We start from the raw sequence: 26,796 nt of genomic DNA, 5'->3' as shown, positions 1-26,796 counted from the left end.
TTGCCATATCTTCAGATGAAATTTCAGGCTACAGGAATAACAAGAAAGAATAAATGGGAAGAAATAAAAAATAATAGCAATGAACAGAATGTGGGATTCCATTCCAAAAACGAACAAAAATGGCAGAACGGTCAATTTTATTGTACAAAGTTGAGTCTTATCTCCATAAGACCTTTCGGTGATCAATGGTTGGCAAGAGCTTCCAAGATTTTTCCCCATTTTGCGCTTGCTAACCATGGTAAAAAATCACCAGAGGTTTTCCAAATAGCAACTGCTGTGATCTGCCAAAGCTTAAGAACATATTATTGGCTTAGCAGCAACTGCTGACCGATTGAATTATTCGCTGATAAAATTTCTAGGCACAAATCTTAAACTTTTATGCATTGTCAGTGCCCCCAGCTATCCATCGCCAAACACCACCAGAACCTTGCCTCTGAACAGCTGAAGCTAGTTCCATATCCTGCTCAAATGCAGACTTCTGTCTCCGAAGTACTTGTACCTCATTCTCTATGGACTGCACTGATTCCAGTACCTTTTGCAATTCTGTGATTTGTGCCTGGATGTCACCCATACCGGGAGAAAAAAAAAAAAAAAAAAGCCAGCATATCATACAATTAAATTCAGCAGGATAATTCAAGTCAGTGACCCAATAGTCTATAAAGGAATTACAGATTAAAAGTTTTAAAAAAATGAATAAATGAGTAGGAAACCTCCAGCTTAAAACATCTTGATCTCTCGGCTATTAGTTGACCTTGGACTGAAAGGAGTTCCTGAAAAAATACGGTTCAAACAATAAAAGTTTTAAAGGCTGACAAATTCATTATCAGATAAATTAGTAACACAAAAAAACATACCTTCGACAACTCAGAATGAGTGCCATTTTTTTCTCCAATCTGTCCCCTAAGCCTAGTATTTTCAGCTCTGACTTCTGCAAGTGACAGCTCCAACACGTCTTTCTCTTCTCTGATGGCCTTAATCTCATTTGTAACATCTTGTCCAGAAAAACTGTTTTCAGCCTCCTTAGGGTTTGAATCTTCTGCTTTTGTGAAATTTAACTTTTCAGCTTTGGTCAAGGCATATGCAGCAGTAACAGAAGCTGCTGCTGCAGCCGCTGCTGGTGACTGGAAAATCTTGGGACGTGATAAGTCCCTGGGTTTTGGTTTCATGACATAAACCTAGGGAATAAAAGTACAGACACAGAAATCACAGAATGCAGTTTAAGTTGCAATCACAAAATCAACCGAGGAAAGCTTGAAAATAAGCATTTGCAGATGAATAAATTTTAGGATTAATTGTGAGCTATGAGGAGAGTTCATATTTTTTTTTTTTTATCAGTAAATAAGAATTTTACTAATATAGGCAAAGCCATGTACACGGAAATATACAAGAGCAACACCAATGCATGAGTGTCTAAAGATAAAAGGAAATCATGGACAGTCATGCCATTGAAGTCTATTACAACCGACTAATGGAATAAAGTACAAATAAAAAAAGTCATAATCTCGTCCATTGTCTGTTCACAATCCTCAAGGCTTCAACCATTCCATGAGAGCAGTTCATACGTGACACAATAGAAAATGTCATTGAATACCATGTATCTTTTTTTTCTTTTTTTTGGTAGGTAAATACTACGTTTCAACATATGTTGATGTGTTCAAAATCAATGCAATCTTCAGAGAGAGATTTTTGTTACCCAACTTCTAATAAGCAATAGGAGTTATTATACAACATACCTCATTGCTGTATTTCCCATTGTAGCCACCAAAGGCAACCAAATATTTCTCGCCGTCAACTAGTGCCAAGCAAACACTCAGTCCCTGTTTCCATGTTTATATCCTTGATCATGTACAAAATCAATATATTCATGTACTATGAATTCCAAGTGCAAGGCACTGTCCTAAATTAGAACATTTACAGTAAAACCCTTCATAAATAAGATATAGCACAAGACACATGATATTCACGACTCTCCACCCTAAAAAAGAAACGAGACTGTTCAACAGTTCATCTCACTTCAAGCAGAGCAGTAGGTTCTTTAACTAGACCCTGGCGGCTTCATCCATGCTTAAATAAAGATTCATATTTCAGGACAGGAAACAGTGTTAAATGCTAACACTAGCATAAGAAATTTGTCATATAATTATATCACTATGGTGCTTCTCAAGTGTTGATACCATCATTCTCAATCTGCTAGAAACAATCAAAAGCATCTTACAGAATTGGTAGAAATGAAAAAAGGAGAAAAAGAAAAGGAACAAAGTAGCGACCTCACTAGCAAGTGGATCCCTGGGCTTCACAGTTGTCAATGCAGACCAAACTAGCTTAGACATATTTAACACTAAAGTCTCGGGGCAACCTGCAAAAACATATAGTCACACATCCTTAAATATGCTAATGCAGATAAGAAACTGCAGGCACAGACGGAATATATTTAATATGCATATAATTCTACATACCACTTTTATTATCTCCACCACCAACTATATACCAGTTTTCATCAATGTTTATTCCAGCATGCCCAGCTCTGGCAGTCACTAAATCACCCTGGATTTGTGGTTGAGACCATTCCATCTGCATGTATAGGGGAGCTTCTCAGACTACAATACTAGGGAACAAAAAAAAACGCGTGGGAAGGGGATAAAAGTTCAGGCAAACGCTAAGTAGAAGCCCAAAGTATAGTATAATTTTGAACTTTCCAAAATGTTGGCACTATGCATGTGCTTTTTGTGTTGTTTGTTTGATAGTGTTAGGCCATGTGCATTATTCACTTGTGTCGGTCGGTGACACATACTAACCATCAGGGAACCAAGTTTTATTCTACTGGCAATGTGAAGGATGCATTTTACCCTAGCGATCCACTTCTTGACATAGAATTGAAGCAGGATTAATATTTTTTTATCCCAAAAGTAATCCATATATACAATTAAAAAAAAAAATATGCAAAGAGATTCTTCTGTACAAACACTTACAGTCTGCAAATCCAGTACGTGTAGATCATTGAAGAAAATAGAATGAGAACAACCGCCAAAAACTAAAAGGTAACGTTCCGCATGCACTGCAGCTGTGTGATCGAACCTGGGAGCTGGAGGTGTCTGCCTATCATAACATAAGAAAGTGATGAAGAACTCTTCTAAGACCACAGAAATTAGCTGCCACAAATGTGGAGTAGATACTTACGTTGCCTCCAACAAATCCCAAGTCATTGTTTCCAGATCGAGAACATGGACATCATTCAACAATCTTCTGCTCTTGTCCTCTCCACCGAAAAATATCACTCTGGAACCAACAAGAGTTGCAGAATTCCCCCCACAAGCTCCCTGGAAGTATAATCTATCAGCGTACCATCAAATCACCATTAAACTCAGAAAATCAAATCCACTCCAGCGAAAATGAATATTCAATATTTGCCTGGCTAAATAAATAGATAACAAATGAAATTTCAGAAAACAATTGACGAAGCATAAGCACAAGGTCAGAAGCAAAATTAGTTGCAAGTAGAATCAGTTACTAACCGGCACTTTTCCTGACGTCTCAAGGACACCACAGAGATGTGTTTCGAGATCGATGAATAACACTAGAACAAGTCCATTTACACGGAATAAGGTTCTAAGCAACACAGGATAACAATGCAGTATTAACAGATAAAATCAGTAATCCCTTTACCAATGCCAATATGGCTCTCGGAGAAACCAACCTGTTATTTTGTCAGATACTTTCTTTGAATGCCCACCGATAAGAAGAAGTCTATTTCCCCACTTAATCTGTCAAACAATTGAAGAGCAATTTAAGTAATTAATTAAAAAGATGTCGAGTCCCCAAACAAATACGAGGTCCCTGTGCATGAATTCCAAATTGCTAAGAAGGCAGAACAGACTATGGTTTACTTTTATCCACGTTATCTAGTAATCTTGGGATGGACTTCAAGGTCCACTTATACCCCCCTGCCCCCTCCTCATATATACTTGGCAAAACAAAAACCTCTGGGTCCTTCTCAGTGAATCCCACGTCACTAAGGACACATAGATAATGGTTTTTTAAGTGCCTAAGGTATCTCAAGAGTCTATGAATGTTCACTTATGGACCTCATCATCCTTGTCGCCTCTATTTCTTATAATTATTTAGCAAACAAAGAATTAGTAAATTAACAGAAAGAAGTCCGACATAAATGAAAAAAAAAAAAAAAAAAAGCAGAAAAGCACACATGCTGAAATAAAGAGTACAAATTTTTTTTTTTCCTGATAAATATGGAGATTATAAATTTGCATGAACTTCGTACCAAATTGTGACCTGACGTGGCTGGAAGATTTCCCAGTAAGCCTCTCTCCTCAAATTCATCAGCATTTTGTAGTTTCAGTTTTAGATTAGACCATGCCAAACTTTTAAGATCAAATACCTGGAGAATATCCAATCATCTGATGACTCACGAGAGAGGATTCAAAAATTAATTTGCAAAATTGGATGGCCAATTGGGTATATCCAATACCTGAACATCAGACAGGTACCGACCATTACGACTTCCACCAACAACATATAATTTCTCATCAACCGCTGCGGCAGCATGCTATGGTTAAAAGACAAAGCAGTATGATTAGTATCTGGCTCATATTTGAAGAGAAAAATACCAGAAGAATATGCCAATGATCATGGACTTGCAACAATCAAATGCAGATGGAATCAACCTTAATGGTCCGAAGCCCCCATAGGGGTAGAAATGCTGTAACCAACAGAATATCTTGTTCAAATTTTCTACGGAGAAAAAATCACCTTGTAGCGAGCTGGTGGCCGTTGGCCAGAGACGGGGAGTGCCATCCACTGGTCATAAGCCACTCCCGATTTCCAATCGCTAATATCCAAAGCTTTCTTAACCTCCTCTGTTTCCATACCAGCTGTCTGCAAGTCACCCACGTAGATTATAGGGTATCTCAGTCAAAAACCGACGATAATTCACAAAAGCTTATTACAAAATAAAAAAAAAAAAGATCACACTAAACATCAGACATCCAATGATAACGAGAAAAAAGAAAGAAAGGATTTCAGATCCAGCAACAGTGTACCCACCAAAAATTTGGATGTCTCAATTTATAGGGAAAGACTTATAAATAACTACTAGGATAACATTATATATTATGAGAAAATAGTTATCATCGCTAGTAGGATAAGATTTAAGAAATCACTGACCTTCTTATGAATAATTAGGGATCGCAGTAACGGAGAACAAGATGACAGAACAGTGACCCAGAATAAGTGAAAAACGTAACACGTTACAGAAGACCAAGAAAAAAAAAGGTCAATCGCTTGACAAAGAAATCATAAGCTGATTGGTCCTCAAGAATCGTCTCGCCAACCACGAGAAGTTAGATAGGCCTTTGTTTTTTTTTTTTTTAAATATAAGTAACAACAATTTAATTGCACCAGCCGGGAATCGTAGGTCTTTGTTGACCTGAGTTAAGTTTATGGAAGGCATTGAACATTTCAGTTTACGAAAACATAGAATTTCAGTCATTAAATTCTATCTAAAGTGTGACACTACAATAAGATCTTCGCTTGAAGGCCACAGGTCGCGATTAGAGATAAATATTAATATTAAATTAAGATTGAATTAGACATAAAAAGAACACTACGTATAAAAGAAAAATCAAAATGGAAGTCCGTAAAAGCATGGCCTAACGCGAAAAGTTAGCAAATGCTGCTCTATATTCTGTAATATAAAATAAGAAACTCAATAATTTCTCAAAGAAAATAAAGGATTTTTAGTAAATTTCACAGGAAAGTGGCCTAATTCAAACATTTAGCTTTCTAATTGCTATTATTTACAGAAAAGCGTCTTCTTCAGCCCTTGAAAATGTCATCGACTCAACTAAGTTAGCCCATGCTAATTTGTTTAATCATACACTTCGCCAACATAAAAGTATCATATTGAAAACTTCAGTTTTCATTTTCTCTCTGTTTGTTTCATTTTTCTCGACAAGCAAACAGACAACAAAATTGCCCGTTGAAATGATAAATTCCATGGGACGAAAATCCAAATCCGAAATCGGAAATTCAAGCAGAATATAAAATCGAATGAATAAGTTCAAGATTATGGGAAAACAATGAGGAACAGGCATGACATACCTAAAATTCCAAGAAGAAGCTCGAGGAAATAGCAGCCGTTGAAATAGGATCGAGTCGAGATTCGAGGTAGCCTAAACTGGCCGGGGAAGGACAATGTGGTTGAATCGGGCGGTGCAGAACACGGATCTCCGACCAAAGCGAAGAATCCAACGGCACCGTAGAGATCTCCAATCTCTGCTTCCCCCCCAAAACTGCTCCTTTGTACGGACAAATTGTGACGTAAGAGCAGAAAGCCGTCGTTTCAGCTCGGAATAGCAATTTATACCCTCGGCAACATAGATACTGTAGATTACTGTGGCTCTACACTCCTCTCCCCGCTAACTTCCTCATTATTTATATGAGATGTCGTTTAGTCCATGTTTACGCATTCTGAACAGCTGCATGTTGTCTTGGGGATATTTTCAACCGGCGATATTAGGCCTGAATAAATGGGCCTTATCTCGTGATAATTTGAGAATGGCCATAATAATTCAATTTCAACTGGGCCTAAGAGCATCCCCATCCGGTTCCCTATATCATCTCCATTCCTAAATTTTGAGAAAAATTTTAGGGATTTGCTCACTTTTGTGTCTCCATCCGGTTCCCCATTTTGGGGTTTCTGTTTAGGGTCTGTACAGGAGTTCCCCATAGATGGGGAACGACTGTACATCCCCATCGCATCCCCATCCCCAACGATTTTCCTTTCCCCCCCGCGTCTTCCTTCTCTCTTGCTAGGGTAAACCATTGGCCCCTCCCTCGCAACACTCCACCATTGATTGCAGGTCTTCATCGGCACGCACGGTAAGATCTCCACAACCCTCTCTCTTCACCTTGAGGTCTTCTTTTCCCCTTTCGCTCGGCTGTGATATTTGGAAAATGCCCTCACCTCTGTGATTCTTCTTGATAAATGCATTTAGCTCTCTCGTTGGGTACGAATTTCTTTGGGGATTGTATCATGCTTTCACCGTTTGGCTGCCGAGAAAGTGGAGAATTTTCTCACGGATTTTTTTCCGTGCAAAATGACGAAGCTCATGTTTGAAAATTTCTTATTATTCTGATCCATTGATTGATGAATAATGTTGAGAAAATACAACACACGATTGTGGGTTTAAGTACTTCCTGCTGTGTTGGGTTGTTGGTTTTGAGGATATTTTATTTGAGTATTGCATATTCATTGATTTGGTGTTTGGCTGCCGAGAAAATTTTGCTGGGTTTCACACGGATTGTTTTTTTTTTTTGGATTTTTGTCTCATCTTTTACCATTTATAATTTGTTGATGCTGGTAGTTGACAAGCCGAGATGCTCTGGTTGCGATTGTGGCTTTGGTGACTTCTTTGTGTGTTGGGTTGTTGGATTTGAGGAGAATTTGGTGGAGTTTGTTGGTATGGAATGGATTTTGAGGCTTGAGAAATCTGTTGCCCTTATTTATGTTGCCATTTTGTGATAGAATATTACTTGTGATTCCTCAACTGCTGTTTAAGCTGTAGCATCACCATGCATGTGCTTTTTTTTTTTATTTTTAGTAAGAAACTTCAATGAAAAGTGAATAGAATGCCTAGTGTGTACTTTGGAATATGTTTCTGAGCATTGCCACTTTTTGTGTTACCATTGATCTGGAATATGTCTTTTCCTTGCTAGTTGAAACCACATACCATAATCACTGTGTTGGTGGGTTAATTACCTTTGAAATACGTATCCCCATCCCTTTTCTTATTGCATATTCTTGTGTTTGTGTATATGCTATGTTACAGGAGTTCTTTGAGGAGTCTAGCTTGTGATCATTGCACATGTTCATTTTTTGATTCTATAATTCTTGATTCATCAGGAACCTTGTGAAAGGACATTATTATTTCTACTTTATATATATTACATCATGTCTTAAAATTGATGTACTTATAAAAAAAATGTAAAAAAAATTTATTTAGGTTGTTTAAATCTATTAATTCTTATGCCATCAATTTGGCCATTTGCATTGCAGTTTAGAATTCAAGTTATGATACATTCAAAGTGTAGACTTCAACTTAATTGCCTTTGTGTGCGTCTGTTATATATCACATTGCTGCTCAAAATCATTCAGCTAATATTTTGACTAGATTTTTTGAAATTCCACAATGTGGGGGATACACATTTTATGGCCGGTGAAATCTTGGAATCTCATATATTTAAGCCTTGAGAGAAGCTGCTTGCTGACACACTTGAGAAGTTAATGCAAGAATTACACCATTTGCACCGTGTAGATCCTACAGCTAGATCTCTTGCCTATTCTTATGATCAATACAATCTTGTTGGATAATAGTATTGTGGTTGTGACAGTTTCCTTGTAGTTTGCTTGAATTTGTGCAATCTTTTTGGATTCTTTGCAGTTATTCATATATCTCGGGGGAGGGGACCTATTAATAGGCTATGATGATGGTTATAGTGCTAGTAGGTCACTAGTGTATTAGGGGACCCATCGATATGGCGGGGTAATCCTCATTCGGATGACCATATTGCAGTTTGTGGTACTTTCCACAAAAGGCAATTGGGGTTCGAGTGGGGTTTTGCAGCCATTCGATGTGGCCACCTTACTTACGCATGCTGAGCATATTTACACCATTCTGAGCCCTTTGTCATATTAAATTATGTTATATTAATAATGTGGAGCTGGATGGGGATGCTCTTATATAAATTTCCATGATCTGCATGCTGATGATGTTGGTGTTTTGTATTATGTTCTGATAACTGAATAATGTATAAACTCAACCCCCTCGGCTGTGATGATGACAACCGCATGTAGGGATACATCATATAGATTGCCATCTCCTTAGTGGCTAGGTAACCCGGACGGCCAACAAGTAGTGGCAACCGGTTGTTGCAGCCATGAGTGGGTGGCAATCTTATCTTTTGTATTGCCATTCGGTTCCTGAGCCTTGATCAAAAACCAAACATTGTGGTGATATCTTTTCTAATCTCTATACATTATTCAGTTATCCAAAGATCATATGAAGCAACTGTTTCTAAAATAATAGTTGGTTCATGGATGTGGCCAGAGTACATACCTTTCCACGCTGCGGGACAATTTTTCCACTTCCAATGCATGCAATCAATGCTTCCGAGCATTCCTGGGAATCCTCGTTGTTCACCAACCAACAGCAATCGGGCTATATCATTAGCATTTGGAGAACGCAAATATTCATCTGAAAAAACATTTACTATTGTCTCAGAGAATCTTTTTAGACTCTCCATTGCGGTGCTTTCACCGATACGTATGTATTCATCCATAAAATCTCCAGTAACCCCATACGCCAGCATTCTAAGTGCTGCGGTTATTTTTTGCATAGAAGATAAACCAAGTCTTCCGGCATTATCTCTTCTCTGGACGAAATACGGCTCGTAAGACTCTACCTCATTTAGAATACGAAGAAATAGGGGACGGCTCATCCGAAATCTCCTTCGAAATAGATTCGAGGGATATACTGGATTTTCTGCGAAATAATCACGAAATAGGCGCTCGTGCCCCTGGGCATGATCACGCCGAATAAACTTACGTGGGTGCCTATTGTCACGCTGCCTCGATGACTGTCCATCGACCTCCTCAGTATGAACATCGCTATCATCTTCAGAGGATACGTATGTCAATAATTTGCGAAAGAAGGTACGAGCCATTTGATGAAGGGAGTGAGAGATGAAAGGATAGAATAGAATCTCTGCTCTATAAATGAAATGAGACTTGACTTTGTGAGAATGTGAATGTTAGCAATATGCTAATTTATAGAGGAAAAAGTTACCGTTACACTACAAACAAAAAATGTTACCGTTTGAGAGAAGACAAAAAATGTTACCGTTGTAAAAAGGACAAAAAATATGACCGTTGGAGAAAGAACATGTAATATTACCGTTACAACCAATTTAAAAAAATAAAACATCAATACGTGACTACGGATCCTCATTAATCCTTAATTGATAAAGAGTACTCTTCTAAATAAAATTTCCATCACGTTAGAAAATGGATTAATTTATTAATAAAATTTACTATTTTTATAATACGATTAATGATTTAAAAAAATACTGTATTGGGTTGTCAAAATCATATAAATATTTAGTAGAAAGTGATATTTGAAAAAAAAATAATAAGACAAAAGAGTTAGTAGTTAGGATTGTAAATGGAAGAGAGAGAATAAAGTAATAAAAAAAGAATAGAGAAATATTATTTAATAGAATAGAGATAGGGATGGGGAATGTGATGTAGGAGGTTTTTAGAAGATGAATAAAATTTAGGGATAAATTTGAGGAAATGTGATTTTGAGTTAAATTATAGGGATGGGGATGGGAAACCGGATGGGGATGCTCTAAAACTAAATATATGTATCTCTAAGTTTTAAATTAATTAATATTACGTTTAGATGTTGAGTTGAATTGAATTTTTTATAAAATAATAGTGACTTGAAATAGTAGAATGAGTTTTATCTTTTATGGAACTTACTTAAGATAAGTTTAAATGTATTTAGATATTAAGATAAGATAAAATGTATTTATAAGAAGTTGAAAAAGATTGTGGATTTTACGTTTAAAGAGATCTCTTAAATTAAAAAGGTTGTGAGTACTATATGTAAAGAAGTATTAAGTTGAATAATATTTAATAATTTAATAGTTGTGTGTTTGAATGTTGGGCTAAACTTAAATTTAAACTCAATTCATATAAGCTCAACAGCTTCCATGTTTCCAAAAAAACCTAATTTTCTTGAATTTTAGAAGCAAGAATTTAGTCTGAATTCTAGTGCATAGAATGAGAAACAAATAGTAATATAAAATAAGTATTATAAATTCTATTAAGCATTTGATATTGTCCACTGACTCAATCAAAAAGATATAAATTAATATTGTTGGACCCGATTTATGGGGTGAGAATCTCACTATTTCAAATGAAGTCGATAATATTCATTTAAAATATTTTTTCACTTATTAGTTATTTGATATCTTGAATAAAAATAATTTAATTTAATAGAGTGCATTAGTGTTATATAATCGTTTTAAAAAAAAAATAACATTAAAATTTTAATTTTTTTTATATAAATTTCATATTTATTCATTTTCTTTAAAATAATTATACAACACTCTCACCCTCCGCTATAAATATAATTCCTCTTTTCAAATTTAGCAAGTAAAAAGTAAGTGTACTGGCCGTTCATCTCGAAGTAAAAAAAACAATGATTGTTGCTTGCGAAAGATTAATATATATGAAGCTAGCTAGGCCGTATTGCGCGATATGATTGAAGGCAAGGCAAAGTGCGAGGAAGCCAGCTATATAGTATATACGATGAAACTACACATATGATATATGGTGCCACATGTCGTTCTACATGCATACACTTGGAAAAAGGAACGCATCCCAGTAACGTATTGGAGATTTGATCATCATCATGAGTATTACTAGCAATAGTATTTGAATAAACAAATTATGTCATATATACTCACTTTTACATATTTTTTTTACATTCTATTTATATAATTGATCCAAACAGTTATTTTATATTTAAAAATAATAATATAATCAATCACATTAATAAAATATATAAAAAATACACACAAATAATTATACATAAATTTTTAAAATTTATTAAAGTTATTATTTGTTCCTAAAATTTAAGTTAATTAATTATTTATATATATATATATATGTATATGTATATATATGATGTTATATTATATAATGGGGGTAGCACCGCTATATATGTATTGGAAGAAGGGTCGATAAATGTAGGCTCGGTTCAAGCCTGCAATTCATTAAAGGTTTCTTATTCATAATATAATATATGTAATATATGCCTGTGAGTCACAGATCGATCGAGTAGTTTGACGAATATTATATGTATTGGAAGAAGCTGGCTCGACCAATGTCTGTGAGAAATTATATATTATAGTATCCTCGTAAATTCGAGTGGATTGTCAGCTGTTGGTGCAACGTGATGACACGAAGGATTGCATTAATCTCCGTACTATTATAGTCAGAATCGCGATAATTAAGTTTATCTGTGAAAAAATTTATCTCTTTTTTTTTTTTTTTTCGTATAATATCTCAGCTGTTGGTGCATCATTATTCAAATATAAATAATTTTAAATTAATTATTATAATTTTTTAAACTTTTAAATCAAAAATAAAAAATAATTTAATTTTTTAAATATTTAAATAAAAATAATATTTTAATTTTATAATATTTTTATTTCTTTTTTTTAATTTCATAATATATTATTATTCAAACTATCTCATTACTATTCACAAACTATCTTACTATTATTCATAAAATTTCTATCTCACTCTCCAAGCTTGTCTAAAGTATTTGCGGATTCTCATAGACAATCAAAATAATTTTAACGATTAATTATAATCTAGTTAATATTTTTTTAAAATAATTTTGTTATACATGATTTTAAATTATCAGAAAATTATTTGTAATTCTTCACTTTTTATTTTATACCGTGTTAAAAACAGAAAAATAAACGATGATGGTTAAAAATTTTAAACAAAAAATGTTTTTCAGGACGCAGAAAACTAGTAATTTGATTCTACTGTATGACATAGATGGAATACAAAACTCAATGTTCCATACGGAATTCCAATCAAGTTATTGATAAAGGCATGCATCGGGATGTTGCGCATCATTTTCATATACCACATATTAAAAATTTTTATAATTTTTTTTATAATTTTTTTTTAAATTAATTAAATTATTCTACTTATTGTCCATATTTTAAACATTTGGCAAAAAAAAAAAAAAAGTGATGTATAGTCCGTGAGCTTATGTTTAAAATTTTTCATCGAAATGGTTGTCATGTTCTTCCAATTAATGTCTTTTTAATGCACAACAATATACATATCCCAGCCAGCAAAGATTTAGTAAATTACGTTTAGATGGTGAGATAATTTCAGATATTCTGTAAATAGTAATAAAAAAATAGTAAAAACATAATAATAATAAATAAATAATATTTAATAGCAGTATAAAATAGTAAAAAATAATGATAAAATAATAAATAGTAATGTATCCTAACACTACGCTACCCAAACTAATCCAACTTCAATGCAAGATCACGTACATTTTCTTAGAAACACCCCAAAAATAATACATGCCGCCGCGCGCCTGTGGGCAGACAGTGCAGTCGCTTCAAGATATGAACAGATTGATGAAGTGGGTTTGCATCTAACTCATTGGTCATATACCCGTAGCATACTTTCCAGGATCCATCTCGTCGTTAGCCCAGAGTGGAAGACTGGAAATATTATAGTATATGGAGATCAGAACTTGCATGGCGACGAGAAGACGTAAAGTCCACCACGATCACGCACAATTGCTGCACCATCGCCATGCCCCCACCCACCAACATCACCACTAAACAAACTAAACACGCGCATAAATTTCCGATTACCTTTATTAATCAATACACTAAGCCAAATCATTAAAAGAAGCCACTAGACATGCGTCTAGAACGTCAGGAATGTTTGGAAAATGTAGCCTTCACGATTCCTATATATAAAGGCACTACTACTTCAACCCTTTTTCACTCACAAAATATTGATTTCTCATAGTGAGTACTGAAACACACACAGGAGTTTCAAACTCAATACCTATCTTAGTCAACCTACGTCGAACCTTCAAATTTCAAAAATGGCCAGCTCTAGGCTGGTGGGTGCTGCATTCTTGGTTTTGCTCCTTGTGGACCTTACCTTTGCCGCAAGATCATCACCAAAGGCCTTAGATCGTAAGAGTGGTGGTGATGGAGGAGGAAGAGGCGGTGGTGGTGGTGGTGGTGGAGGAGGAGGACTAGGTGGAGGAGGTGGGCTTGGTTCAGGTTTTGGGTCAGGGTGTGGTTTTGGATATGGTGGAGGAGGAGGACTAGGTGGTCATGGTATGGGAGAAGGTGGAGGTGGTGGAGGAGGATCCGGGGGTGGTTCAGGGTTTGGAAGCATTTTTGGGCATGGCGAAGGACATGGATCAGGTAATGGGGTCGGACAAGAAGGAGGTGGCGGAGGTGGAGGTGGGCAAGGTGGTGGAGGAGGTGGAGGCTTAGGAAATGGAAGTGGGTTTGGTCATGGCGAAGGATATGGAAGTGGCGAAGGACATGGAGGTGGGGATGGTCAAGGAGGTCATGGTAGTGGTAGTGGAGGAGGTGGCGGAGGCGGAGGCGGGCAAGGCGGTGGAGGATGTGGAGGCTTAGGAAATGGAAGTGGGTTTGGTCATGGCGAAGGACATGGAAGTGGCGAAGGACATGGAGGTGGGGATGGTCAAGGAGGTCATGGTAGTGGTAGTGGAGGAGGTGGCGGAGGTGGAGGCGGGCAAGGCGGTGGAGGATGTGGAGGCTTAGGAAATGGAAGTGGGTTTGGTCATGGCGAAGGATATGGAAGTGGCGAAGGACATGGAGGTGGGGATGGTCAAGGAGGTCATGGTAGTGGCAGTGGAGGAGGTGGTGGAGGCGGAGGCGGAGGCGGGCAAGGTAGTGGAGGATATGGAGGCTTAGGAAATGGAAGTGGGTTTGGTCATGGTGAAGGACATGGAAGTGGCGAAGGACATGGAGGTGGGGATGGTCAAGGAGGTCATGGTAGTGGCAATGGAGGAGGTGGCGGAGGCGGGCAAGGCGGTGGAGGATGTGGAGGCTTAGGAAATGGAAGTGGGTTTGGTCATGGCGAGGGATATGGAAGTGGTGAAGGACATGGAGGTGGGGATGGTCAAGGAGGTCATGGTAGTGGCAGTGGAGGAGGTGGCGGAGGCGGGCAAGGCGGTGGAGGATGTGGAGGCTTAGGAAATGGAAGTGGGTTTGGTCATGGTGAAGGACATGGAAGTGGCGAAGGACATGGAGGTGGGGATGGTCAAGGAGGTCATGGTAGTGGCAGTGGAGGAGGTGGCGGAGGCGGAGGCGGAGGTGGGCAAGGTGGTGGTAGCGGTTCTGGAAATGGCTCTGGCTTTGGATTTGGTGAAGGCTTTGGTGAAGGCTATGGCAATGGGGATGACGATTTGCCATGAGTATACATACAAATATGTATATACACTAGCTAGTTTCTTGATCTTTTGGCGTTTGGAACTATAGAATAAATTGCAGCGGAAGTCACCCCGCATGCAATGCATGTTATGTGTTGGTGGACGTACGTTGCAAGCATTGTAAATTTAAAATATGGGTAGTAGGCCAAACTTTCTAATATATCTATTAAAAAAATATAAAAATAGGGGAATAAATGAGTAGGAAACCTCCAGCTTAAAACATCTTGATCTCTCGGCTATTAGTTGACCTTGGACTGAAAGGAGTTCCTGAAAAAATAAGGTTCAAACAATGAAAGTTTTAAAGGCTGACAAATTGATAATCAGCTAAATTAGTAACACAAAAAAACATACCTTCGACAACTCAGAATGAGTGCCATTTTTCTCTCCAATCTGTCCCCTAAGCCTAGTATTTTCAGCTCTGACTTCTGCAAGTGACAGCTCCAACACATCTTTCTCTTCTCTGATGGCCTTAATCTCATTTGTAACATCTTGTTCAGAAAAACTGTTTTCAGCCTCCTTAGAGTTTGAATCTTCTGCTTTTGTGAAATTTAACTTTTCAGCTTTGGTTAAGGCATATGCAGCAGTAACAGAAGCCGCTGCTACAGCCGCTGCTGGTGACTGGAAAATCTTGGGACGTGATGAGTCCCTGGGTTTGGGTTTCATAACATAAACCTAGGGAATAAAAGTACAGACACAGAAATCACAGAATGCAGTTTAAATTGCAATCACAAAATCAACCGAGGAAAGCTTGAAAATAAGCATTTGCAGATTAATAAGTTTTAGGATTTAAGGCCTAATGCTAGAGTTGTAAGCTATGAGGAGAGTTCATATGTTTTTTTTATCAGTAAATAAGAATTTTATTAATATAGGCGAAGCCATGTACAGGGAAATATACAAGAGCAACACCTATGCATGAGTGTCTAAAGATACAAGGAAACCATGTACAGTCATGCCATTGAAGTCTATTACAATCGACTAACGCAATAAAGTATGAAGAAAAAAAGTTATAATCTCGTCCATTATCCGTTCACGATCCTCAAGGCTTCAACCATTCCATGAGAGGAATTCATAAGTGACACAATAGAAAATGTCATTTTTTGATAAGTAATAGAAAATGTCATTGAATGCCATGTATCCTTTTTTTTTTTTTTTTTTGGTAGGTAAATACTACGTTTCAACATATGTTGATGTGTTCAAAATCAATGCAATCTTAAGAGAGAATTTTTTTTAACCCAACTCCTAATAAGCAATAGGAGTTATTATACAACATACCTCATTGCTGTATTTCCCATTGTAGCCACCAAAGGCAACCAAATATTTCTCGCCGTCAATTAGTGCCGAGCAAACACTCAGTCCCTGTTTCCATGTTTATATCCTTGAAAATGTACAAAATCAATATATTCATGTGCTATGAATTCCAAGTGCAAGGCACTGTCCTAAATTAGAACATTTACAGTAAAACCCTTCATAAATAAGATATAGCAGAAGACACATGATATTCATGACTATCCACCCTAAAAAAGAAACGAGACTGTTCAACAGTTCATCTCACTTCAAGCAGAGCAGTAGGTTCTTTAACTAGACCCTGGCAGGTTCATCCATGCTTAAATAAAGATTCATATTTCAGGAAAGGAAACAGTGTTAAATGCCAACACTAGCATCAGAAACTTGTCATATAATTATATCACTATGGTGCTTCTCAAGTGTTGATACCATCATTCTCAATCTGCTAGAAACAATCAAAAGCATCTTACAGAATTGGTAGAAATGAAAAAAGGAGAGAAAGAAAAGGAACAAAGTAGTGACCTCACTAGCAAGCGGATCTCAGGGCTTCACAGTTGTCAATGCAGACCAAACTAGCTTAGACATATTTAACACTAAAGTCTCGGGGCAACCTGCAAAAACATTTAATCACGCATCCTTAAATATGCTAATGCAGATAAGAAACTGCAGGCACAGACGGTTTATATTTAATAAGCATATAATTCTACATACCATTTTTATTATCTCCACCACCAACTATATACCAGTTTTCATCAATGTTTATTCCAGCATGCCCAGCTCTGGCAGTCACTATAATACTAGGACCATTCCATCTGCATGTATGGTGGAGCTTCTCAGACTATAATACTAGGAAACAAAAAAATGCCTGGGCAGGTGATAAAAGTTCAGGCAAACGCTAAGTAGAAGCCCAAAGTATAGTATAATTTTGAACTTTCCAAAATCTTGGCACTATGCATGTGTTTTTTGTGTTGTTCGTTTGATAGTGTTAGTCCATGTGCATTATTCACTTGTGTCGGTCGGTGACACATAATAACCAACTGGGAACCAAGTTTTATTCTACTGGCAATGTGAAGGATGCATTTTACCGTAGCGATCCACTTCTTGACATAGAATTGAAGCAAGATTAATATTTTTTTATCCCAAAAGTAATCCATATATACAATTAAAAAAAATATATGCAAAGAGATTCTTCTGTACAAACACTTACAGTCTGCAAATCCAGTACGTGTAGGTCATTGAAGAAAATACAATGAGAACAACCGCCAAAAACTAAAAGGTAACGTTCCGCATGCACTGCAGCTGTGTGATCGAACCTGGGAGTTGGAGGTGTCTGCCTATCATAACATAAGAAAGTGATGAAGAACTCTTCGGAGACCACAGAAATTAGCTGCCACAAATGTGGAGTAGATACTTACGTTGCCTCCAACAAATCCCAAGTCATTGTTTCCAGGTCGAGAACATGGACATCATTCAACAATCTCCTGCCCTTGTCCTCTCCACCGAAAACTATCACTCTGGAACCAACAAGAGTTGCAGAATTCCCCCTCAAGCTCCCTGGAAGTATAATCTATCAGCATACCATCAAATCACCATTAAACTCAGAAAATCAAATCCACTCCAGGGAAAATGAATATTCAATATTTTCCTGGCTAAATAAATAGATAACAAATGAAATTTCAGAAAACAATTGACGAAGCATAAGCACAAGGGCAGAAGCAAAATTAGTTGCAAGAAGAATCAATTACAGACCAGCACTTTTCCTGAGGTCTCAAGGAAACCACAGAGATGTGTTTCGAGATCGATGAACAACACTAGAACAAGTCCATTTACACGGAATAAGGTTCTAAGCAACACAGGATAATAATGCAGTATTAACAGATAAAATCCGTAATCCCTTTACCAATGCCAATATGGCTCTCGGAGAAACCAACCTGTTATTTTGTCAGATACTTTCTTTGAATGCCCACCGATAAGAAGAAGTCTATTTCCCCACTTAATCTGTCAAACAATTGAAGAGCAATTTAAGTAATTAATTAAAAAGATGTCGAGTCCCTAAACAAATACGAGGTCCCTGTGCGTGAATTCCAAATTGCTAAGAAGGCAGAACAGACTATGGTTTACTTTTATCCACGTTATCTAGTAGTCTTGGGATGGACTTCAAGGTCCACTTATCCCTCCCTGACCCCTTCTCATATATACTTGGCAAAACAAAAACCTCTGGGTCCTTCTCAGTGAATCCCACGTCACTGAGAAGGACAAATAGATAATGGTTTTTTTAAGTGCCTAAGGTATCTCAAGAGTCTATGAATGTTCACTTATGGACCTCATCATCCTTGTCGCCTCTATTTCTTATAATTATTTAGCTAACAAAGAATTAGTAAATTAACAGAAAGAAGTCCGACGTAACTGAAAAAAAAAAAAGCAGAAAAGCACACATGCTCAAATGGAGAGTACAATTTTTTTTTTTTCTGATAAATATGGACATTATAAATTTGCATGAACTTCTTACCAAATTGTGACCTGACGTGGCTGGAAGATTTCCCAGTAAACGTCTCTCCTCAAATTCATCAGCATTTTGTAGTTTCAGTTTTAGATTAGACCATGCCAAACTTTTAAGATCAAATACCTGGAGAATATCCAATCATCTGATGACACACGAGAGAGGATTCAAAAATTAATTTGCAAAATTAGATGGCCAATTGGGCATATCCAATACCTGAACATCAGACAGCTACCGACCATTACGACTTCCACCAACAACATATAATTTCTCATCAACCGCTGCGGCAGCATGCTATGGTTAAAAGACAAAGCAGTATGATTAGTATCTGGCTCATAATTGAAGAGAAAAATACCAGAAGAATATGCCAATGATCATGGACTTGCGACAATCAAATGCAGATGGAATCAACCTTAATGGTCCGAAGCCCCCATGGGGGTAGAAATTCTGGAACCAACAGAATATCTTGTTCAAATTTTCTACGGAGAAAAAATCACCTTGTAGCGAGCTGGTGGCCGTCGGCCAGAGACGGGGAGTGCTATCCACTGGTCATAAGCCACTCCCGATTTCCAATCGCTAACATCCAAAGCTTTCTTAACCTCCTCTGTTTCCATACCAGCTGTCTGCAAGTCACCCGCGTAGATTATTGGAAATCTCTTCAACAGGTATCTCAGTCAAAAACCGCCGATAATTCACAGATGCTTATTAGAAAATTAAAAAAGATCACAGTAAACATCAAACATCCAATGATAACGAGAAAAAAGAAGACATAAAAGATTTCAGATCTAGCAACAGTGTACCCACAAAAAATTTGGATATCTCAATTTATAGGGAAAGACTTATTTAAGTATAACATTATATATTATGAGAAAATAGTTATCATCGCTAGTAGGAGATTTAAGAAATCACTGACCTTCTTATGAATAATTAGGGATCGCAGTAACGAAGAACCAAGATGACAGAATAGTGACCCAGAATAAGTTAAAAAACATAACACGTAACAGAACAAAAAGGACCAAAAAAAAAAAAAAGGTCAACCGCTTGACAAAGAAATCATGAGCTGATCGGTCCTAAAGAATCGTCTCGCCAACCACGAGAAGTTGGATAGGTCTTTGTTTTTTTAATAAGTAACAACAATTTAATCGCACTAGCCGGGAATCGTTGGTCTTTGTTGACCTGAGTTGAGTTTATGGAAGGCATTGAACATTTCAGTTTACGAAAACATAGAATTTCAGTCATTAATTTCTATCTAAAGTGTGACACTACAATAAGATCTTCGCTTGAAGGCCACAGGTTGCGATTAGAGATAAATATTAATATTAAACTAAGATTGAATTAGATATAAAAAGAACACTACGTATAAAAGAAAAATCAAAATGGAAGTCCGTAAACCATGGCCTCCCGCGTAAAGTTAGCAAATGCTGCTCTATATTCTGTAACATAAAATAAGAAGCTCGGTAATTTCTCAAAGAAAATTAAGGATTTTTGGTAAATTTCACAGGGAAGTGGCCTAATTCAAACATTTAGCTTTCTAATTGCTATTATTTACAGAAAAGCGTCTTCTTCAGCACTTGAAAATTTCATCGACTCAACTAAGTTAGCCCATGCTAATTTGTTTAATCATACACTTCGCCAACATAAAAGTATCATATTGAAAACTTTGGTTTTCATTTTCTCTCTGTTTGTTTCATTTTTCTCAACAACTAAACAGACAACAAAATTGCCCGTTGAAATCATAAATTCCATGGTACGAGAGTCCAAATCGAAATCAGAAATTCAAGCAGAATATAAAATCGAATGAATAAGTTCAAAATTATTGAAAAACAATGAGGAACAGGCATGACATACCTAAAATTCCAATAAGCTCGAGGAAATAGCAGCCGTTGAAAAAGGATCGAGTCAAGATTTGAGGTAGCATAAACTGGCAAGGGAAGGACAATGTGGTTGGATCGGGCGGTGCAAAACACGGATCTCCGACCAAAGTGAAGAATCCAACGGCACCGTAGATATCTCCAATCTCTCCTTCCCCCCCCAAAAAAAAACTGTGCCTTTGTACGAACAAATTGTGACGTAAGAGCATAAAGCCATCCTTTCAGCTCGGAATGGCAATTTATATCCTCGGCAACATATATACTGTAGACTGCTGTGGCTTTACACTCCTCTACTATCTAACTTCCTTATTATTTATACGCGATGTCGTTTAATCCTTGTTTACACATTCTGAACAGCTGCATGTTGTCTTGGGGATATTTTCAACGAGTCTTTCTATACAACCTCCGCACACCAAGTGACGTGGATTTTGTTTTATTTTATTTTAATGAAACGTTAAAAATTTAAATCAACAATCATGGCATTTCCCCGCATCCCTACGTTCCCCCCTCGTTTCCCCTCCCTTGCGTGCCCCCTCCCCTCGAGGTCACCCCTCCATGGTTCCACCCAGCGTGGGATTTTCTCCCACCCAGCTCGGATCCCTTCTGTAAGGCGCATGAGCCAAAGCTCTCCATAAATCCATCTCTCTCCACAAATCCTCACACAACACGCGTTCTCTTCTCACCACACTGACAAATCTCTTCCGCACGGCTTCGTCAACAATAATTCCTCTTCTCACCACTCGTCTTGGGCTGCCGACTTTGGTTCTGGTTTGAGTATGTTCCTGGACTTCCAATATTTTTGTTTCCCAGCATCTCGTATGTTTTTGTATTTCTTTGATGCTTGGTTTTGTGTTTGTTAGATCTCTGGTTTTTGTCTTTTAATGGTTGCTAACTTTGGATATTTTCTCATCCGAGAATGGCATAAATTTAGTAGCTTTGTTTATGAAGGGATTAGCCTGCATTTAGTCTTAATAGTTCCGTTTCCTAGCATCTCGTATGTGTATGTGTTTGTGTTTGTGTTTCTTGGATGCTTGGTTGTGTAAGTTAGATTTGTGTTTTTGTCTTTTAATGGTTGTTGACTTTGGGTATTTCCTCATTTGAGAATGGCATAAATTTAATAGCTTTGTTTAATTTGCATTAGTATGCATTAAAGGAAAGATTCAACAACAACAAAATCTACAGATTCAACTGCAACTTTGTCCAAATTCGATGCTTTCAGATCTTCAAAATAAAGCTTTTGAAGCTTTCTCTACCATCTCGAAAATAAAAGCTCCGTATGATTTTGTTGTGCTAAAGCTCAATACGATTTTTTTACCACTAAATTGATCTAGGATAAGAGTTTTTTCCTTTCCTTCTTGTTTACAATGATAAGCGTCATGTTTTCTCTACCCTTATTCATCTTGCCCCTAGCTTATTTAGTGGTTAAAAAATAAGAAGGTTTCCTCTACAAATGAACAATATTTCAAGAAAGGGCAGAGAAAACATTAATGTTTACATCAACAAAGAGGTCATAGAGATCACAAATCCTGTCCTCTAATGCATCGTCCATCCTAAATTTCTTTACTCCTTTTTCTTCAGAACAAAATTCTAAAAATCATCTGGCACTCCAGCTTGCTACCCAAAGGCCTGAGAAACATATCATGCATTTCACATTAATTTGCACAAAAGTGATTAGAAATTTTGCAAAATGAGATATAGTACAAGCATCACAATCCTAATTTGTTAGAGGTGGAGATGACAACTGATTTCAATCCTTTGTTGGTACAGGTACAAATACAAACGTTTTATTTGATTTTTTCAAGCTTGAAACAAAAGTGTTATGTTTAGTTGTTTGATGTTTGCATTATTGCATATGGTGTTTTTATTTGATCCTGCATGTATATTTCTTATATGGGTCTCACATTTGGACTATTGAAACATTTATTTTATAGGGTGGGTTTTGATTGCTAGTGTTTTTTGGTGGTGATTGATGTTATTGTGGTTGGGGGATTGTGCTATAAAAGCTTGGAGTGGTGGTGATTGGTGGAATGGGATGCCTTTGAAATATTGGATTGCAGATGGTGTTTTGTTGTGGAAAAATGGAAGGAAATGAAGAAGAAAGAAGGAGAAGCTAAGGGGACAGGATGTTGGGTTAAGTTTAGGTTCATTGGAAGCTGCATCTCCTCAAGTTCCAATGTGGATAACTCTCTAAGTGGTACTAGCACGCAATATGGTATAATTTTATTTGCTTTTAAACAATTGTTTTATCTCTACTTTGTATTGAAATGATTAATCTTGCCATCTGATTTTATGAAGTTGGAGAAATTAGTTGATTGTTTGAATAAGTTTGTTAGGATCACATTACATTTGAGCCCTTTTGTTGACCCTGAATGTTGAAGTTCATATCAAAGATTTCATTTTGTTCTTTGCTTTGAGTGCATATTTTGTATTCGCATCTAACCTTTTTCATGACCTTGGATGTGCATATTTCATAAGAATACAATTGATTACCTGTTAATAAGAATGGTAACCTTGAATGGTTAGTAAGGGTTATGTTTAGTTATTTGATTTTTGCATTGTTGATACAGATATAAACCACATAATAGGAGTGTAGAGGATTGATGTTTTTAGCATACAAGAACGAAGATTGGGCGTGTATTTTGTATTGTTTGTGAAATTAGCTGACTTGGTGTTGCTTGTCTATGCGCATGACTTGTGTTTATTTTTTAATGTAATTTCAGTATTGGATTTGTACATGTGATTAACCAGATATTAGAATGGAAGTGTAATATTTTCTTCAAGTGTAATATTTTCAAGAAGTGTAATATGATATGTAGAGGGGGTAATATCTTTTTGAAGTGTAAAGGGGGCAAAACCCGTTTGTTGTTTCCAATTATATATTAAGAGTTTATTAATATTATTGGGAGCAAATGGCTAGCTTCTAATAATTCAATTTGTTCTTTATTGGCGTTTCAAAAAGAGTACCCTCTACCGATCCAAACAAAAAATAGAAGTGATCTTAGATGCTCTTATCTCAGACACCTTTACTAACTTGGCAAATCAATCTCTGCCCAAGGTAAAAAAGCAATCACATGCACCTATATATATGCATATAAACTAGTGCAGTTCATTCCAAGTCCAAACCTATATATATTCATAGTAATGCAAGTTAAGAAACAGGGTCACTTTTATCATAGTAAGTTGTCATGATTATATTTATAGACAATATAGCATACAATTATGGTTCGAACAATCTACACACGATTTAAAACTAACATGTTACAACTATAGTCCGAACCAATAAAAAACTATTACAATAGATATGATCCATTACAGACATAGCAATATATGTGCACCCCTATTCTTTACAATCCGCTTTCGAAGTTTGTCCTCTTGCTTCTGAAGCTCATTTTCTCTCTTGATTAGTTTATCTTTTTTTGATCTTCATATTCATGTAACAATAAATCATCATCTCTCTTTCGAATTGCATTCTCCATTGTCAGAATCTTTTTCTCTACCAATTGAAGTATATCGGCCTAGATGAAGGATTAAATCGGATGTATTAAATCGGATGAAGAATTGAAGTATATCGGCCTAGATGACTACTTCGTACATGGATTCAAAAGCAATAAAGAAAGTGGGTAATTACCGTAGATACCACAATCACAAAATCTACCACACCCAATATACCACAATCACAAACCAACAAATCGGTTATTACTAGAAATCACAAATCAACAAATCAGTTCTACCATAGTGGAAACCTGTCAAGCATCATTGAACATAACTAGAAGAGAGGAGGAAAAAAAGAAAGAATGAATATTAAAAATCAACAAAGTTTTACTTATCATATTTAATTTTCCCATATCAATCAGCTGGGACTTGAACAATATCACAACTCCCCAAAAAAACCAAAAACAGAGGAATTTAATAAAAGAATTTCAAAACCTCATCATCATATTTTGAAATGATAGAAAGAAATAATCCTAGAAATTATATAAATACTAATGAAAACACCATAACCAGAAGAAACAAAACACAACTGTAATCATAATCATCCTCTTGTTAGCAATCCAATAGGGAAGTCATATTATATTTTTTTCCAATTTTTTCACATAAGTATCACTTCATTTAGAAAATGTATATAATAAAGCCAGAAGTATGTCATTCACATTTTACATCCCAATCTTCGAAATATTAGAAAAATGATTCTCCAACTGGCTGGGCTGCCGATATGTTGTCTTGTAGCTCAATGAAGCAGTATATCAGAGGTGGCTTTGGACTATCATAAAGATTCGTTTCTTAGATTTCAGATCTCCATGACAAGTATCAAAATGGTTGGCATGACTTTATATAGTGAATTAGTAAACTAGACAACAATTATCATAATAAATTTAATGAAGCAAAAGATGTAAGCCATTCCATTGGATGCCGCAATGGCTCATGATACCTAAGATATATATGGAAGGCCAATAAGAAATTATTGCTGATTAATTTTTGGGATCCATTAATAATGGAGTAACGTAAATTGAGTCATTTGGGTTTGAAAAAAATAATCTGATGAGAGCAAATTCTATAATATTATGTCCATAGAATCCAAATCCAGCCCTTGCAAGGATCATGCAGCGGTATCCAACAATATAAAGAACGAAATAAGTATCAAACAAATGGAAGAGAACCACCCTTTGACGAGATGTCGACCAAAAGGTAACAAGTTAAACATAAAGGTTGCAAATTTATCCTTTTGTTTATAACTAGAGACTCAAGCCAATATATCAGCACCAAAAAATTAGCATTTCCTGCATCAATCAACAAGGAACCTGAAAACATCCACAACAAAACACCTCCCCCCTTCTTCACAGACCAAACTTACTAATAGGAGTGCAATGAAAAGAATATAAACGAACCCAGCTATTAATTTATGATTTGCTGATAAAAACTATTAGAAAACCGGCTTATGCTCATATGAACTTCTAACAAGCAGCAGACTACAAGTATGCAACAACACGATGACCACGATAAAGTGGAATCCATTTAAATAACCACGAGAGAAGTAATAAGCAAAAAAGTAGTAATAAATTAAACACAAGAAAGAAAAAAAGAAAAAAAATAGCACGCATCAAATGAGCAGACAAAAAATGTGTAAAAACCGCGGTCATGGTAATGTGATGGGAAGTGAAATCAGCTCAAGTTGGCAAGGAGGCAGATTTGGACGCAATCTGGGTTGGTGTGTGATGTCTGGAGTTTGTAACAGAAGCTCAACACACCGTATGGAGTTTGAGAGTGAGATCGAGCGTTTCAGAGGTGAGAGACGTGAAGAAGGGGCTAGGGGGAGAGGTGAGGACGAAATCTTCTAAGGTTTCATGGGTGAGGGGGAGTGATCTGCTGATGGGGTGTTGGCTGGGGTGAGGGCATCGGCGTGCGGGAAATCTGGGAGAAGAGGGCTTCTGCTCGTTGCCTTGGTCATGAGAAGAGGGAGCCGAGTGAGAGAGAGTGGTTTGGGAGAAGTGGGCGACAGAACCGTGACGTGGGCTACGGAACCATGATGTGGGCGACGAACCGGGTTCGCCACATCAGGAGTGTCGTGTGCGACCCGTGGATTGAGGCTGGATAGACTTTTCCTATTTTCAACCGGCGAAGTTGAAAATATGGTATTGGGCCTGAATAAATAGGCCTTATCTAATGATAATTTGAGAATGGCCATGATAGTTCAATTCTAACTAGGCCTAAAACTAAATACATATATCTCAATATTTTAAACCAATTATAATTGCATTTAGATATTAAGTTGAGTTGATTTTTTATGAAATAATAGTGAATTAAGATGGTGGAGTGAGTTTTATCTTTTGTGGAGCTCATCTAAGATGAGTTTAGATATATTTCAATGTTAAGATAAATCTAAATATATTTATGGAAAGTTAAAAAAGATTGTGGATCTCGCGTGTAGAGAGATCTTGAGTTGAAAAATGTTGTAGGTACTACATGTAAAGAAGTCTTGAGTTAAATAATATTTAATAATTTGAGAGTTGTGTGTTTGAATATTGGGTTAAGTTTAAAT

General features: G+C 36.6%; 2 protein-coding genes, 1 long non-coding RNA gene and 1 pseudogene across 6 annotated transcripts; 2 read left to right on the top strand and 2 right to left on the bottom strand.

The window, feature by feature from the left end:
• Positions 1-71: 71 nt before the first annotated feature.
• LOC122288034 (acyl-CoA-binding domain-containing protein 4) lies at positions 72-6,473 on the bottom strand. Of its 3 annotated transcripts, none has more exons than XM_043095537.1 (14): positions 6,115-6,473; positions 4,765-4,890; positions 4,484-4,561; positions 4,277-4,393; positions 3,695-3,761; positions 3,513-3,574; positions 3,178-3,317; positions 2,970-3,096; positions 2,457-2,571; positions 2,268-2,356; positions 1,734-1,817; positions 855-1,175; positions 711-770; positions 72-556 (listed from the first exon to the last, which is right to left on the bottom strand). In XM_043095537.1, exons 2-14 carry the CDS (start codon positions 4,879-4,881, stop codon positions 377-379), a joined length of 1,557 nt encoding a protein of 518 aa, XP_042951471.1. In that variant the 5' UTR covers positions 4,882-4,890; positions 6,115-6,473; the 3' UTR covers positions 72-376. The 3 variants fall into 3 exon arrangements, with proteins under 3 accessions (XP_042951471.1, XP_042951472.1, XP_042951473.1); XM_043095538.1 differs by lacking the exon at positions 6,115-6,473 and adding an exon at positions 5,179-5,342; XM_043095539.1 differs by lacking the exon at positions 6,115-6,473 and adding an exon at positions 5,059-5,173.
• A 7,263-nt stretch (positions 6,474-13,736) lies between these two features.
• LOC122288002 (glycine-rich cell wall structural protein 2-like) lies at positions 13,737-15,089 on the top strand. Its single transcript, XM_043095536.1, has 2 exons — positions 13,737-14,214; positions 14,800-15,089. Exons 1-2 carry the CDS (start codon positions 13,737-13,739, stop codon positions 15,087-15,089), a joined length of 768 nt encoding a protein of 255 aa, XP_042951470.1.
• A 124-nt stretch (positions 15,090-15,213) lies between these two features.
• Positions 15,214-19,785, bottom strand: LOC122287986 (annotated as a pseudogene).
• Positions 19,786-21,083: 1,298 nt separating this feature from the next.
• Positions 21,084-25,847, top strand: LOC122288018. Of its 2 annotated transcripts, XR_006235305.1 has the most exons (3): positions 21,095-21,533; positions 22,691-22,971; positions 23,327-25,847. It is a non-coding gene; the product is annotated as an uncharacterized LOC122288018 (long non-coding RNA). The 2 variants fall into 2 exon arrangements; XR_006235299.1 differs by having other exon boundaries at positions 21,084-21,533; positions 22,691-23,586.
• The last annotated feature ends 949 nt before the right edge of the window (positions 25,848-26,796 follow it).

This window comes from Carya illinoinensis, chromosome 1, assembly GCF_018687715.1.
Source record: "Carya illinoinensis cultivar Pawnee chromosome 1, C.illinoinensisPawnee_v1, whole genome shotgun sequence".
NCBI lineage: Eukaryota > Viridiplantae > Streptophyta > Magnoliopsida > Fagales > Juglandaceae > Carya > Carya illinoinensis.
This window is presented reverse-complemented; position numbering and strand designations above follow the sequence as displayed.